This window comes from Phragmites australis, chromosome 12 (genome assembly GCF_958298935.1).
Source record: "Phragmites australis chromosome 12, lpPhrAust1.1, whole genome shotgun sequence".
Classification (NCBI taxonomy): Eukaryota; Viridiplantae; Streptophyta; class Magnoliopsida; order Poales; family Poaceae; genus Phragmites; species Phragmites australis.
The window spans coordinates 20,204,940-20,221,794 of NC_084932.1; the positions used below are offsets into that span (position 1 = coordinate 20,204,940).

Genomic DNA, 16,855 nt, shown 5'->3' on the forward strand with positions numbered 1-16,855 from the left:
ATTGCGACGGAAGATGGACAACCACTGGCGCCACCTATGGTGGCCGAAATGGCACAGCCCCAGTAGAAGCAGCCGAGATCATTGATGTTTCCAAAAAGGATGGGGAGGAAGACTATGCCATATTCAAAGTCAAGTTGAGTGCTTGCTTGCGAGGCGGTGATAAATCCAGTCGGATGATCCCAGCTTTATACCCTAGCCGGGCAGCCATGTACGCCCAGGAAGAGAAGAGGAACCAACGAGGCATCGCTCCATAGCGTCCCTCATTAATCTCTGGTGGCCCATGGCCATATCCCGGTGGTTCCACCAACACATGGTAACATACCATGGTAACGCCTTGTTTTCTTGCGTGAACGTCCTGTCACATTAATGACCTACACTCCTTTTGGCCCATGCCAGGGGCGTGGGCACAAGACCCTAAAAGAACCTATGCATTATCCAGTCAGAAACACGCCAGTGACACATCCCATGCTACCGTCCTCAAACTGGCAAACATGGGGATTCCTTCGATCCCACACGTAATCTCCCACTCTGACAAACTCAAATGGCAAGAAGACCCATTAGAAAAAAAAGTCCAAAGAGTCTGAATTGGTCTCAGCATGAACCCCGGAGCGCATCACCTCCATCAACACCCCTCTATGCCTCGGGTCCCGATACCGCATACTCCAACTCCAATAGGCTCCTGAACGTAACTCCTCTGCTGACACGTTTTCGGTCTTCGACTCTGACTTCGACACTGGCTGCACCTCTGACCTCAGCATAACCCCAGGGTGTGCTGCCATCACCAATGCACCGTTAGCCTTGAGCTTTACCATCAACGCCCGCAGTTCCCACCGAAAAAATCCTCAGGGACGAGGAATGGCCTTCGGGCATTCTTGTTACAAACCCAGGATAGAGTTGGTTTTTCTATACACCCTGTCACCCCTCCAAACATCGAGGCAGAGAATGAGGGGGTACTATTGGGGGAAAATAGACCAGCCTGAGGATAATGGTTGACGATCGCTATCAAAGGTCCCTCCAGAGTCATCGGCCTCCAGACCAAGCAAAAGGCCCCACCCAGAGGCAACCGGCTCACCCCTTAGGGGGCAGGCACCACAATAGTTACCACGATAGATATTTATCAGCTATGTCGGGTAAAAGGTAGTTATCCAGGATAAGGTCCAGTAATTCGGCCAGCCGTAAATATTTGTACATCGTGATAACTTGTACACTACGCTACGTACTACCTTATAAATAGGGGGTTGTGGTCACCCAGAAGACCGCAGAAGGAGCCTGCTCAACTCAGCATGCAGGAGCATAATCACAAAGTCTTCCTGTGATACTCCCCCTAGCTCAGTCCATATTTTTACTATCAATACATTTGTGGTGTTCCTTGCTCTCAAACTTCGTCTCCAAGCTTGAGTCTCCTCCTTAGAAGAAACGCTCACCGTACTTGCTAGAACAAGACGAATTCCTACCCCAACACCCCCAAAAGCTTTTTTGGTTTTGATATTCCCCCTTTTGCATTATATATATATAAAAATATACACACACATATATATGGTAAAAAGAGTTCTCCATATATATGCATGTATACATATATACATACGTATATATGTGTATATACATGTATATATATGCCTATATACGTATATAGGAAGCATATTTGGTCATCTAGGTAGTATGTACTCTTACATACGTATCTCATAACATAGGGAGTATCTCATGTTACAAATAGTATATACATGGAGCATATATACGTATACGTATATAGGTTTGCACACTCGTGAATCTTGTTGCCTTCAAAACACCATCATACACCTACAAGTTTCAAACTTCAAAGTTGCTTTTACAGACAATATGATTGCTTCAACTCTCCCCAGAAGTTGTGCATATTTATTTTGATATTATCTAATGACACAGAAATTAAGAAGGCAACATTTGGGCTTCTGCAGTAGGATGTAATTCCCAACTAGGTAGGCCTCTACGAGTAGAACTCAATTCAGTTGGAGAACTTTTTTTACCTATAAAAGGTTTGATTTAGTTTTGGTACAAAAATGTTCTCCATATATATATAGATACATTTATATGTATATGAGTGTGTATACATATATGTGTATATATGTGTGTGTATATGTATATAGAACTTCTTTTACCATATATATGTGTTTATATATATTTATATATTTACTTATGCATATGAAAAATGCAAAAATGGTAATATCAAAACCAAAATAGCTCTTGGGTTTTTTTTGCAACAAAATAGCTTTTGGGGGAATCTCAAAATCCAAGTGACTTATATGGGTTTCTGCATTTTCCCTAAAAGTGAGGAACTGTAACAGACAAGCCATGGGTGACACATGGTGTTTTAGATTGGTTCCGGCCCCTGGAGACTTAGTAATAACCCCATTATTTTGTTTTTACTATTCTTGTTTTTTTAATGGCAAAAAGTCGAAAAGAACTATGTTTGGAACATTTTCTGTCCAGCCGTCGGTACCTTCTAAAGTCATTGGGACTCAAATTTTTAGCCTCACAATGGCTTCCTCCAATCATCGCGGAGTTGCTACCGGTTGATCGAACGGAGTGAACAGTTCTTCCGTTGGTCGGTTCGTTGGGGGAAGGAAGGTAGTATGTGATCTACTCACAAGGCGTGTGGTCTGCCCATTGCACAATCCAACCCATAAAAACAAATTGTGAACGATTGGAAGCACTTCCAATCCATTTTAGCCAAAGATTCCCTATCTTCAACTTCTTCGCTTATTCACTCCAATCAACTATGAGCTCAACGCATATCAACATGATTCTACAATTTAATCATGCTAAATCACATAATTATTAGCAAGGTTAACTAAAACTTTAAATTGAATGTTCACAGATTTATTTGTATGTTATAGTCATGAGCAACTCATTTTAATTTCTACGGACTTATGTGTAAAGGAAATAAAGGGCTTGTTTGGAAAGATGACTGATAGATTGGGCTGTGCACCCCAAATCTAGTTTGGCCCCCACCTATAGTGCGGTCCATCTGGGCTCGACCTATGTTGTGGTGGGGTGGTCCTATTGGAAACTAGCATTGCCAACTAGAGTGATGGGCCTTCAGACCTTGAAGAGATCTGAAGACTCGAGGGAAATAACACAAAGTGGGGGAAGCTCTTACTGTAATTAATGTCACCTTTCTTATCAGTTATAGTTCTATTTTATTTATAGGTCGTACCCAACCATTCCTTGTTACAGTTTATAAGAGTACCTCTCTAATTGTCACATTCTTGGCATATTCGCGGGCAATACGGTAATATTCTAAGTAAATCTAGATTATTTATAGTCTTGCCATTCATGTCCTTCGCCCGCTAGCTTTAGTCCTCCCTGCGCTTGGACTCCCGAAGGTCTTTGCTCGGTAGCACCTTCGGTGTATCTTCAGTTGACTCCCCCGAGACATCGAGCGAAGCACCCTTGGTCAGTCTCCAAATGCCTAGGTGAAGGCTTCGCCTGTCCCGGCTGCTAGAACTCCTCCTACGGCGATGAGCGTCCAAAAGTATCTTTGGCTTGCCAAAGGGTTTTTCTGGTGTCCCATCGATTGACTCATGCACGACGTCGAGCGAAGCTACCTCGACCGGTCTCCAACAGCCCAGCGGAGGCTTCACCCATCCTAGTCGTTGGAACCTCTCCTACGCTGTTTATTGTCTGAAGGGTGTCTTTGGCTTATTCGAAGGGTTCATGCAACATGATAGATCCATAACAACTAAGCTTTGTTAGTTTGCGGTGGCCGCAGAAGTTTTCGACTCAAGGCCCGAAGGGGGCATGTAAGACCATTCCCCAACAGCAGCCCCCCACAGGCAAGGTTCCTCCTCGATGGGCTAAACCCGTAAATTAGATGGTATCACCAAACGCAATCCCCTTCGACCTGTCGAAGGCCTCTTTCTATACGAGTTACCTCTGGTTAATCAACCCCCTTTGTTGTTTCGAAGGGTCTAACTTTTCTATAAGTGAAAATTTTACTCTGGTGAGATGGTTTGACTTTCAATACGCTTATTACTATTCATTTATCTAAACTACCATTAATGCGATGGTTCAATTTCCATTGCATGTCTTTTCAACTGCCTTTGAGTTGGTGCTCTGACCGCTATAAATAGATTACCCGTGGTTCATTGGATCTTACCGCAACTGTGTGTTCAAGCCCATGTGCTCAACTCTCTACGCTCTGCCCGAATCTTTTCGTAATCCTTTAGACTTCGGACTGAAGCCAAGGCATTTTGATCTGATGGATCTGAAAAGCAAATCTGCTAAGCCAAAGACCTACTAGTTCGGGCAGTCAAAGGTTCTTGAAGAAGTCATGGCCGATCTGAAGAACGAAGTACTAATAAGTGATTTCTCGAAGGTCAGGTTTCCCAAGAACCAGGAGACTCCGATGCCAGAAGACAATGAAGCCCTCGTCCTCGTGGATTCCTTCCGAGCTAGACTTTTCCTACCCTATGATTAGATGGTGGAGAAGGTCTTGAAGATGTTTGAGATATTTCTCCATCAGTTGACACCGAACAACATTGTTCGGCTATGTCTTTTTGCCTAAGTGGGAAGATCAAAAGAAGTGAAGGCATTAGCCAGAGCCTTCATTGCCGCCCACCAACTCCATCACCAGTTGAAGCCAGTTTTCAAGGATGACGTGTGGTGTGAAGTCCAATACGGTTGCATGAACTTCTCTTATCGAGTAGGTTTGTCTAAACCTATTGTGGCCAACAAAAACAAATGGCTGAAGGACTGGATGCATTGGTGGTTCTACAATAAGGTAGATAAGAAGGAGTATCTTATTTCTAAATGCCAAGAATACAAAAGTAATTGCACCTCAGATGTGCCACTGAAAAACTCCTAGCAGGCAGTGTTCAAATGGTGTGCAAAGCATCTGAGCACTCACGACCTTGTCAATGAGTTCATCGCTGCCAGAATCTAGCCATGGAGCGAAGGGTGGACGATTCAATCCTTCGAACCAAAGGGGCCAAATGGACTCTGCCGCCCCTAGTTCAATTTTAGGGAAAACCAGGTATTTGGTTTTGGCCTAATTTCCATTAACCTATGATTTTCCTGCTATTTTTCTTAAGATTTTTTGTACTTTGGAACAACTGTGATGGTCGTTGAGGTGGAGCCCGAAGCCTGGCTTCCTTTGGGGAAGTTCACCCTAACCGAGGGCCAAACTTGTGCCGAACAAGCCATCAGTCGCTGGATCAACTGAATATTTGAGCTTCAGAGCCTTGCCAGTGAGGATAGACCAAAGCTGCTTGGGTCATCGGCGAGCTGTACTTAAGAGGGCCATCCTTGAAACGCTGGCACTGGTGAGACCTCCGCTGCGTGAGCGCAAAAGAAGAGAAAAGGTGACAACCCTTCGGCTCAAGGAGGTAGGAAAAATGAAAGCCATCACCTTGAAGGAAAGACCTCGGCAACTGGCTTTGGCGATTTGGGGGGAGATGAGGACCTTAGGGCCCCCAAAGCTATTGAAGCTATGCCCATCTGGTAGGCGCCTTTGTAAAAGACTGCAAATGTGCCCATCTCATCACCAAAACACGCTTCGACTTCTATGCGAAGTGACATCGCCCCCCTCTTAATTGACACCGATGATGATGAGGAGGAGGTACCTATCTCGTGACTTGTTGCTGAGACAATGGTGGAAGAGAGGGATACCACACTTCAGAGCGGAGAAGGGATCAAAGAGGCGGAAGATGTGGGAGGAAAGTCAGACAGCTCATCTTCATCGAGCTCGGACTCTGACTCCTCTGAAAGTCTTGGGGCTACGGAGACCGAAGAGGTGGGGGACAGCTGATCTAGTTTTTCATTATTATTATTCTTCCGTTTGCATTAATTTCTCATACCTGTACTTATAGCTTTGTTATAGGGCATGCTTCTCTCGCTCGCTATGAACAAGTGTGCAGAACAAGAATAGGCTTGCATGAGAAGGGTGCAGGAAATGAGAGACATGTTGCTCGCAAGAGTGGAGAAGGCCGAAGGCAATCTTGGCAAATGGCTTCAGCAGACAAAAGATGTCGTTGTGAAAGCGCAAGAATTGGAGGAGGTTGGCACCTTTTGTCACGATGTAGAGATGTCCGAAAAAGATAGTCTGGAACTTCGTACATCCTTGGTGGCTGAGAAGATCGGAAATGAACGCCTTATCGAAGCATTACATGAGGCAAGGCAAGTCACCTGGGATGCGGTCCAAAATCATGTTGAAGCCTTGGAGCCAAAGGTGATGAGGGCCAGATCTGCCAAACTATGCAGGAATTGGGCACTTCGGCCTCAACTCCAGCCTTCAACCGCGGTGACCTCGATGGCCTACTCAGGTGGATTGCAGAATCATCTGAAGGCCTTTGAGAAGCAGCCCACTTATATGGTGACTTTTGTGCCAAGATTTCTGGCCAAAGCTTTATATAATCTCTAGAGATGACAAACTGCAACCACCACAAGGTGCTCCAGAGCCCTTCATTCCACAACCCCTGACATGTCGAACGGGGTGGTGTCAAAAGCATAGAAGGCCATCACCAAAGCTTTCACCAGCAATTATTTGTGCAAACACAGGCGTAACCTCACCCTCCAAGAGGTGGAGAACAACCGCCGATGAGTAAGTATATTTTCTAATCATGATGTATTAGCATTGTTTCATTATTCCCTCTCACTTATTTCTGATTGATTTTAGTTGCAGGCTGCCGCAAAGACCAAGGGTACTTTGGCCTATGCAACAACCTCTACCCCACCAACCTTGCCGCCTGCCCCTTAGCCAGAAGGCACCATAACATCGAATATGTCTAAGTCTCCAGAGCAGGTGTGAGTGAGGGGTGATTCTGTACCGTCTTTGTGATCAAAACATTTGACTTTCCTTGAATACTTGGTAATATACTTTTGCTTCAGCTCTTGTTAGATGTTTTGACAATCTTCTCTACCTGCTCAGGTCCTACCTTCGGACTCTGCATAGGTAGTTAAAGATGTTATTCCCATAACCATGATGCGGGGTAACCTTTTCATGTCATGGACATGTTGGGATTTATTCCATCGTTGCCATACTGATATAGGGTTTGATAAATATTGGCGAGCGAATGCTAGGGTATATGACACTAGAAACGCTAACTCGAAAGCATTTTGGGAGTCATTTTGTGCTTCGGAGTTAGAGATCTGAATGGTCGGGTGAGAAATCCATAGGATAGAACAGGTAGACTAGGAACCTCCTCTAGGGCTCCTCGAGCTGAAGCCTAAGCCAAATGACGAAGACTATGAAACTCCGCTAGGGTTTTTTCAATTTTATTATTGGAGATGACCTCAGCCTTCGTAAGGAGGGACATTTGTCAAAGGTCACTATGCTCCGCCTGTGCCTTTGCTTGGCACCTCTTTGGATAGATATGTCGAGTTCCCGCTAGACCCGACGAAGCCTTTTTATGCAAGGCGAGGTATAGCTTTCCAACATGGTCTTAGCCAAATGTACAAAAATTTCATAGACGCTGATGTTGATGAATTTGCAGAATGAATTCTTGTTATTCTTTGTTGCATTTTTTTCGTTGGGTCTTTGGTCCCTGAACTTTCAAGTCATCGGGACCTTTGGCAGCAATGTGCGTGAAGCGTCAATTGAAAAATGCCATCCCTCTCAACTTTTTAGCCATAGGAACCTTCTGTAGCCTAGTCGAGCATTACATCGATGGATTTATGGTACCCAATGTGAACTTTCAGAGCTCGATGAGTCTGCACTGTCCCATCAAAAGCTCTTTTATTCATGTGCTATGGGTGATCCAGGCATAGAAACCTACGGTGACTCGTGTAGACTATTTTCTTACAGTTCTTCAGCCTATTTCATCCAAGAACCATACACAGCCATTGTAGATTTTTAAAGTCTGTCCCGATAATTTAGGAAGTGGATGCCAATCTTGGATCGTTATGAATAGCATTGCGCGTATGGTGAAAAGGTTACCTTTGTATTCATCCCACACCTATACGCCATCTTTCCATAGTACAAGGAGATTTTCAAGCAATGGTTGAAGATACACATCGATATCGTTGCCAGGTTCATTCGGTCCACTAATCTGCAAAGACATCATAAGGAACTTTCGCTTCATACACAACCAAGATGGTAGGTTGTAGATACAGAGAGTCACGGGCCAAGTACTATGACTATTGCTCATGTTGCCAAAAAGATTAATCCCATCCGTACTCAACCTGAACCTTATATTCCTTACTTCAGCTCTGAATTTCTTGTATTTTGTATCAAAGTTTCTCCATTGCATTCCATCAATAGGGTGTCTACACATTCTATCTTTTTTGCGCCCTCCGGTGTGCCATTGCATCAACTTAGCAATCACTTTGTTGGCAAACAATCGCTTCAGACGGGAGATTATAGGGAAAACCAAACCATCTAGAAGGGGGTCTTTTATCCTTACTATTCTCACCTACATCATTGCTATCGATATCGTCAATGTTGTGCTTGTACCATGATGCACAACAGGCGCGACATGCTTCCAAGTCTGCATCCCCGTTGTGATACAACACGCAGTCGTTTTGATATGTATGTATTTTGTCTACTTCCAACCTTAAAGGGCAGACAATCTGCTTAGCATTGTATGTATTTTTAAGTAACTTGTTGCCCTCTAGAAGCAAGTCACTCAAGAATCATAACAACTCGTTAAAGCCCTTACCAAACCAACTATTGCTAGACTTCATTTAAAACAATGTTAGCACAACATGCATCTTTTTATGCATTCCTTACAGCCTAGGAATACTGGTGTTTTATAGTCCTCTATTATGCGCTGGAACTTTTCATGTTGCCTATCACTCGTGATGTATCCCTCTACATTGCGTAATATTTCTTCTATGTTGTCATCATCGTTACCGACAAAAGTATCTTCGAACATCGACATATCGATATCTTCATCAGCCATCATATCGTTGCATCCGTCTTCTTCAATTGTGTCCTACTCTTCATGCACAACCTCCTTATGTTCACCATGCTCAGTCTAGCAGATATAGCCAGGCTTGAAACCCCTACGAAACAAGTGTACATGGATTTGCTCTATGTCTGAGAACTGCTTGTCATTCTTGTAATCAATGCATTTACATCATATATAGTAATCATCACGTTTGTTTATTGGCTTCTTGTATGCTATGGTAGCCCTCAAAAAATTCTCCACGCCATGAAAGAACTCTAGGATGCAACAATCAGCCTTGTACATCCACATCCACTACATTTGCAAATGTATAATGACCATTGAACTGATAACCATGAAATATTTCAAAATGCACATATAATTTATTGAATTACCTCACATCTTGATTGCTCTATGTTAGATGGACCATCACCTTCTGGCACTTGGCCTGGGTCGAAAGACCCATCTTCTAAATATTGCCACGTCTGCTTGCGACTAGTGGGTTGATGTGCCATCACTATAGCACAATATTCATATTCAATATGTTGATCTATTTAGATTTGATTTTAATCTTTTTTCCTAATTCACTACTAGAAAATTGGAGCTGGGTTTTAATCTATTTAGAGGTGATTTGAACCTTTTTTGCTTCTTAAACCACTACTAGAAAATTGGAGATCTAGGTCATCATGTCATAATCACATACATTCAAATCTAGAGAAATCGAACAAATAAATCTAACCACAAATGAAATGTAGATCATCTCTCCATGCTTTGGTGTTTGGCCATAATCTGATTAGTGCCTTCATCAAAAACACTCAAAGTATTCTAGATCTCCAGGGCAGTACAGAGGTGCCTCAACAAATTTCTTATAAAATAGATGGTCTTCTCCTATTCGATCACCCAACACACCTCTAAAAGAGAATTATAATAGAATGCAACACAAATAAGCACAAAAAAAACTACACCTACCTAGAAAGTCCTGAGACTCCGGAGATGGGACCGGAGAGTCTGGAGTTTCTGAGAAAGGTCAAAAACCAAACATGAAGATTTAACAAAAGATGGATCCCATTGTTGGAATAGAATGCTAGGTTCCACAACAAACTAATCCATGAATCATCCCTACATAAAGGTTGAATGAGAAAAGATTACTCAAGGAATAAGTGATGAACACCGGGTAAAGAAGATCTTCAAGATGATGGTATAAAAGCAAAGGAATTCAAGATCCTATCCCATATGCATGTGTATGTGAATTTTATGCCTTTACCATCAAGAATAACAACCTCCCAAGGTGTTAAAATTTCAGCTCAAAAGGAAAAACGAAAATCAACACTGAAAAGGAAAAACTTGCACATAAGGCAAGGAAACCAATAGAGGAAAACTAGAAGGAGGGGAATTCAAGCATACGCAAAGAGGTCAGCCCTATTTTAGGCAGATTACAAAGATTTTTCTCTCAAAACTCTCACCTATTCCATATGCTAAGTACTCATCCTCCTCTCCTCTAAAATTGTAGCACAATGCTCTCATATAAGTGGTACAAGGAGCTAAACTGGCTGATTCATCCTCTCTCGTAGCCCTACACCTCTATTTATAGGCCTAGAAAACTTGACCCTAAATTTCCTAGCTTTTTTCCAAAATGCCCCTCTCTTGTAATACACTCCTACCTATCACTGAGGACATTTTAGTCCATTTTCTTATCCATTCATCAGATGGCATCGGTGTCTTCATGACTTGGGTTTGCCTCGACGTAAGCTTTACGATGGTGCCAGGTTGTTCTCCAGTCCTCCCATGGTTTTGAGGCCAAACCACGGAAGCCTAGCATGCTTCTCAAAGCGTGGCTAGCCTCCACTTACTTCCACTTGAAACAAGTGCTCTAATAATGACGTGTGTCCTACGTCTTGCATTCTTGACCGCCTGCAACTCTCCCCCGCTCCCGATCCCTCGAGCTGCCTTTTCACATGCATCGGCATCCCCTTCGTTTGACTTTGTCAACACGCCATCTTCATCCTCTTTTTCAAGCTTTGCTTGACCCTCATGTGTATAGCTAGGATCACCCTTGACTCCGCCCGACCATCCTTGATCGTCTGACACCAAGCACCCGCTTAGCCCCGATCACCCATCGTCGACCGCCAAGTTGCATCCATCACCTGCACACCTTGAAACAAACAAATACATTTCTCTACACTCTAAAACATCTCCAGGTTAGCACAAAATTAAAAACTTCTACACAGAACACATCCTGCCAAAAATGTGAACACCAGATGTCCTAGTGTGTTCTGTTCCTAAATACCGAACCATCCGATGAGTGTAACACTATATATTATAGGAAAATTTTGGTCTCTACAAGAAAAGGTATGGTAAAAACTTCCAGTGATCTCATGTCCATCATTGGATAATCTGGTGTGTGCCAATCCACCAAACCACCCTTCTGCATCCTCTCTGCAACATAAGGTACAGCGCATTCTCTGGTGTTCACAAACTCAGCACCAGATTATAGAGCGTACATAATCAAACTTGGTGCCAAAAATCTCCTCTCTGCAGAAAATATTCTGGCGCTCTCTAAGTCCATCATCAGACCATCCGGTGTTTGCTTCCATTTCTGCTTCAGCACTGAAAATGCTTCAGTGCTGACTTCACCGTAATACCAGACTATCTAGTGTGGTCAAAAACCCACGCACCGGATGTTTCGATGAGGCATAATTTTCTGGACTTTAAAACAGTCTGCTCCAATTCAAAATTTGATTATCCATAAACAAGATCACTCATAAACAAGCTCATTCCAACCAAAATCATTTCAAATCCAATGTTGTCAATGACTCATCACATGCAAACCAAGGCACTTTTCAATTTGGTTTCTCTATCTTGCCCTTGATGAGTGCATTGACAACCCTCAAAACACAAAGATTTGGGGTTGAAGAATTGAAGCACGTCTAAGTGACCAAAACTCGAGAAAGAACAAGAACCATGCCATTTGGCATAAGAAAGGTTGCAAAAGGCTGAACAGAGGCAAAGACAAACCACAACCCTCAAAAGAGGAAGAAAAACTCAAGGACTAAAAAAAAATGCTCCCCCTTGATGAATCCACATTTTTCATTTTCCTTTGAGATTTGTTGCAAATATTCTCATTTCTCTTCCTTTGAAGCATATTTATGCATATCCTCACCTTTATGCATATGTCTCCCCTTTGGCAATGCAAACATCATGGATAAAACATTATGAACATGCAATCCTAAATGATCTTTTACTAGTATACCACAAAGCATTTGCAAGAGCTAGAAATGTCAAAGGGCTCTGAAAGGTAGAACGTAGAGCTCACAATCACATAGAGGCCAAAAAAGAGACAGTGACATGAGAGCATGAAGCTTGGCAAGGTAAACCCGAAGAACTGGTTGGCGCATTTAATTTCACATAGCCGAATCATTTCCAAAGTGACTACCACATAAGCATCCACTTATGCTGAGACAATACAAGCATTAAGAACTAGCCAATTTCAACCTCAAACTAGGCAAACAAGTGTTCATGATAGTAGGCTTTGTAAACGCTCAGATATGAAACCAAGACTTAGGTTGATCAAGTGATTAAAAATAATTTAACAGGTAGGCATATTTCTTTGAATTTCATTTCATCCTCAAGTTGCCTCTTATCCAAGCAAAGTATCGCGCAACTCAATACGGCAAACACCTTGAGGCTTCAAGACAACCGCATTGGATCACATTTTAGCCCAAGAGACTCGATTTTTCACGATTATTCAATTCACACAGGTTATCAAGATGGTCACAAGATCAAGTTAAGTAGTGTCTTTATGACAAAAGGAACACATATTCCCCCAATGTTCTATCATGAGCTAAACATTTAACAAAGATACAAAACAAAGTGCAATATTCCCCGATCCATTGTCTTGAATCAAGAAGACCTAGAGCAAGATATTCATGAAACTAGCCTTAACACAAGCATTGACTGAGCCTAAGCAATTACAAACATGGTGATCAAGAATGTAGCATTTCGTAGCCTACATAATTCATAAAATTACCAAATTTCATCTTAAGAAAACAAGCTTGCTTGAAACGTATCATGTCAAGGCATCAAGAAGAGCCTAAGATCAAAATATTACTCCACATAACTACTTAACTTAGTCCAAATTCAAGTCTAGCAACTGAAAATGCAAAAAACATATAAGTCAAAACTCAACTACTATGATTATCTTACATAATGAAATATAATATAAATGCAACAAAAGTAAGATAGAGTATGTACAAAGGACAACTTTCCTTTACACAATGTCATAGGATGGCACACACTAAGCTCTCCTCTCAAATAGGCAAATCTTGCAACATCTAGAGGCTTTGTTCATATATCGGCTAGCTGGTGTTGGGTATCTATGTACCTCAACTCAATGTCTCCCTTCTTATTATGATCTCTTAGAAAATGGAATCTCGCATCTATGTGTTTATTGGTTCTGGAGTGTTGAACTGGGTTGTTTGCTAAGCTTATGGCGCTGGTGTTGTCACACAAAAGTGGCACACTTCTGAATTCAACCCAAAATCCCTCAAAGTAGCAACCATCAACAAAATCTGTGAGCAATAGCTAGCAGAAGCTACATATTTAGCTTCACCAGTACACTGCGCAACGCACGCTAGACTGTTTATGAGAGTACCAACATACAAGAGAAGTACCTAAGAAGACAAGTACTAGAGGTACTTTTCCTATCAATTCTACCACGTACTCCTCCAGTCCTCCCACGGTTTTGAGGTCAAATCGTGAAACCCGAGCATGCTTCTCATAGCGTGATTAGCCGCCGCTTGCTTTCACCTGAAGCAAGCGCTCTGATGATGACGCGTGTCCTCCATCTTGCGATCTTGACCGCCGGCAAGCTCTCCTAGTTCCGATCCCTTGGGCCGCCTTGTCACTTGCACCGGCATCTCCTTCGCTTGACTTTGACAACACACTATCTTCATTCTCATTTTCATGCTTTGCTTGACCTTCATGTGTACAACTAGGATCACCCTTGACTCTGCCCAGCCTTCTTTGATCATCCGGCACCAAGCACCCACTTAGCCTTGATCACCCATTGTTGACCGCCAAGTTTCATCTGTCACCTGCACACCTTGAAATAAGGAAACACATTTCTCCACACTCCAAAATATCTCTAAGTTAGCACAAAATTAAAAACTTTAACTTAAAGCACATTCTGTAGAAAACGTAAACACCAGATGTTCTGGTGTGTTCTATTTTTGAACACCGAACCATCCGATGACTGTAGCGCTATCTGTCCCAGGAAAATTTTGCTCTCTGCAAGATAAGGTCTGATGAAAGCTTCCAGTGATCTCATGTCCATTACTACTAATCCACCGTGTGCCAATCCATCGAACCACTCTTCCTCAACCTCTCTGCAATAAAAGGCCTGACGCATTCTCTTCTGTTTACAAACTTAGCATCGGACTATCCAGCATACATAATCAATCTTAGAGCTAAAAATCTCCTATTTGTAGAAAATACTCTGACGTTCTCTAAATCCATCACCGGACCATCTGATGTTTGCTTCTATTTGTGCTTCAGCACTGAAAAATGCTCTGGTGCTCACTTCACAGTAATACCCGGCTATCTGGTGTGGTAAAAAAAGCACACACCAGATGTTCCAGTGAGGCATAATTTTCTGGACTCTGAAACAGTCTGCTCCAATTCAAACTTTAGTTCCCCCATAAACAATATCACACACAAACAAGCTCATACCAACCAAAATCATTTCAAATCTAACGTTGTCAATGACTCACCACATACAAACCAAGACACATTTCAACTTAGTTTTTCAATTTCATTCATTGAAGACCCGGTAAGTGCATATGTTCTCCATAACTACTTCTCATTCATTCACGACACTCCTTTGCACTATTTCTTGTAAGTTCTCGAAGGAACTATATTATGTCAGTCAACCACCAATTGAACATCTGCCGGATATGCAACTACTAACTGCGCAGTCATTTGCCATGCAACCACCCTTTGCATGGGACATGAACCCAAAAAATTGGTTAGATATTTAACATAACATAGGGTCTGACTGTCAAATTGGTAGAAATCGCGTAACTTGGCCTGACATAATTTGGTCTGTACAAGAAATCTCAAAAAAAAAAAAGAATGTAGAAAATGTGTAGTAGTTTGATGATTTATAGAAGGGTTTGCGGAGAGTTTTTTTGATTGTTCTATTTTGTTGTAGGCTGAGGGGAGCCATGAATCAAACTACAATTTGAAGCTCGATGACGCACTCTCTGCGTTCTTCAGCTATGGAGTCCCTATGGTGAACTTGTTCCTGGTCCTGTCTTTCTTCGGGAAGATGCAATATCACAAACAAACTATTGTGTCAATTTGGAGCATATTCTACCTGGTGAGCCTCGTCTTGTCGTTCTTCATCCATGTGGCCGGAATGCAGACCAGTTGGTGGATACAGCAGGTCGAGTGGCAATGCAAGATAGCCTACTGGTCCACCGTCCTGCGAATGCTCGCTGCTGCCTTCCTACTGCTGTTTTTGGACACCGTCCACGCCGTGGTCGTGGTTCCTCTCTTACTCCTAGTCCTTGCACTAGTCTCCTACTTCTGGTGGCAGACGTTTTACAGCACATACAGACCTGGTATGAACTGGGGAAATTACATGGCAGAACTGAAGCTCCGATTTGACTTGTCTGCCCAGGTCGTTTCCATGGCATTTGCAGGGCTGTCTGGTACAGTCCTTGGCTACGTGAAGGGCTCGTCAAACCTGACCTATGGGAACATTGCAGTGGCACCTGAATGCTTTTTGTTCTACAGTGTTGTCCTTGGCCTCCTCGTGGTGATTCTCAGCACGGTGCCGACCCGCATACTGTTCATTAAGAACAGACGCCGTATGGCTAAGGTATACTTACCCATCCTCGCCTATGCCGCACTGCTGTTCCTCGTCGTGGCAAGCATCGTGGCAGCTGAGAAGATCCTGCGGGACTATGTATTCTTCGTGTTCATTGCCATCCTCGTCGTTGCTGTGCTTTTCTTCTGGTGGGAAAACCATTATGCTGCAAATCGGATTGTTCCAGAAAGACCTGCACACGAAGTCCACCCAACAACTAACACCTTGAGGGAACAAGACGCCAAGCTCTCCCAATATCTTCTGGTGTACTTCACTGCGTTGTTCGCAGCACTCATGGCCATCCATTCGATGTACAGCATCAAAAGCGGCAGGACCGTATCATTGAGCAGGTGGTTAAAAGGCTTTGTGCTCTCAGCGATGTGTAGCATCCTGATCTATGCGGTCCGCATTGTGGTTTATGCTGAGATGCGAGATATGGAAAGCTGGGCATTCGGTAGAAAGGCATGGACTTATGCGACATATGCAACCATGTTCATCACTTTCGTTTCTGCTGTCCTTGTCATGTATCTGCGCCCAGCTGAGGTCACAAATATCTTCTGAGCAATCTGTTTCGCCGGCTGAGGAAAGACATGGACATGGCTCTCGTTTGGTCATCAAGCGTCAATCTTGGACATGCACGGAATAAATTATCATCGTCAAGAACTTATTATATGATTTTGAAATCAGCTTTATCATTGCTACATATATGATAATGCACGGTACTGCAAATGATGATACATGTGTAACTGATATGCTCTAGTCGATCACGGAGACGGTCATATCGCTTCAATAGTTCTGACCTTTGAATAAAATGTTATTTTGTCTTGATTCGTATCATTTGTACTGACAAAGAAACGTGACTCGATGAAACACTTTAATACATAATCGCATGTCTTAGCATCCTCACGACGATTTGGGCAAGCGTGTTTCCAAAGAGATTTTTTTATCCTCAATCTTGCGGGGTTATTTTTGTCCCACATTTTTCAAACTAAGTAAAATGCATCATCCAACTCTTAAAGCCGACTAGGACCTTTCATTCTTGCTAGTGAAATGTGGTTTTGGCTTAGTTCGACCCACCACTACTTTGAAAACCAGCATATATATTGGTCCATCACTGGTAGTTTCTAAT

The 16,855-nt window shown here is 42.8% G+C and overlaps 1 protein-coding gene across 3 annotated transcripts in view; it reads left to right on the top strand.

Moving 5' to 3' along the window:
• LOC133886139 (uncharacterized) overlaps positions 1 to 16,556 on the top strand; it is a 51,113-nt gene extending 34,557 nt beyond the window's left edge. For all 3 annotated transcript variants that reach the window (XM_062325872.1, XM_062325873.1, XM_062325874.1), the window contains one exon: positions 15,067 to 16,556. In XM_062325872.1, the coding sequence (XP_062181856.1) occupies positions 15,067 to 16,287 (1,221 nt within the window). In that variant the 3' untranslated portion in view covers positions 16,288 to 16,556. The remainder of the gene's footprint in view (positions 1 to 15,066) is intronic.
• Positions 16,557 to 16,855: the final 299 nt, after the last annotated feature.